General features: G+C 53.1%; 1 protein-coding gene across 1 annotated transcript; it reads right to left on the bottom strand.

Annotated features, from left to right (window-relative positions):
• Positions 1–8: 8 nt before the first annotated feature.
• Positions 9–600, bottom strand: LOC111645602 (serrate RNA effector molecule homolog; the record flags this gene model as incomplete). Its single annotated transcript, XM_023394857.2, has 3 exons — positions 422–600; positions 221–333; positions 9–133 (listed from the first exon to the last, which is right to left on the bottom strand). Coding segments are annotated over exons 1-3 (398 nt in total), but the record flags the coding sequence as incomplete, so codon positions are not given.
• Positions 601–653: the final 53 nt, after the last annotated feature.

Below are 653 nucleotides of genomic sequence, written 5' to 3'. Positions count from 1 at the left end.
GCACGCACGCACGCACACACACACACGGACACACACAGGTAGCTGAACTCACCTTGAACTTCTTGCCACTCAGAGGACAGAGCCACTTGTCTTTACTGAGCTCCTGAGCGTTGGCTGACAGGAACTTCTCTACCTGAACAGACAAAAAGAGGGGAGTGAGAGAGGGAGGGGGGGTGAGAGAGGGAGACAGGGGGAGGGAGAGACAGACAAACAGGTGTACCTCTTGTTCCGGGTCTTTCTTCCCCAGTCTTGCAGCTTCTTCTTCACTCAGAGTCTCTGAAGGCGACAGCAGAGGAGACAGACGCTCCTCACACATCTTCTGATGCTCACTCACTGTCCAATCAGAGCACAGCGCTCCATTACTGAACTGTATTTGTGTGTGTGTGTGTGTGAGTGTGTGTGTGTGTGTGTGTGTGTGTACCCTCGGCTGCAGTGATCTTGGCCACAGGTAAAGGTCCTCGTACGTGGATCAGGCCACAGCGATGAGGCATCTCGTCCTCAGCAGGATACTCACAGAAGTTATAATAATCTACAGAGTGAACCAGACGCAGGTAGAGCAGCAGTCTGTCCAGCACCTGCATGCGCGCACACACACACACACACACACACACACACACACACACACAGACACACACAGACACACACACACACAC

Source organism: Seriola lalandi, unplaced genomic scaffold (genome assembly GCF_002814215.2).
Source record: "Seriola lalandi dorsalis isolate HSWRI2012SDOR001 ecotype SW California unplaced genomic scaffold, Sedor1 jcf7180002019302, whole genome shotgun sequence".
Taxonomy (NCBI): domain Eukaryota; kingdom Metazoa; phylum Chordata; class Actinopteri; order Carangiformes; family Carangidae; genus Seriola; species Seriola lalandi.
Note: the sequence above shows the minus strand (reverse complement) of the source record. Positions and strands in the feature narration are given on the sequence as shown.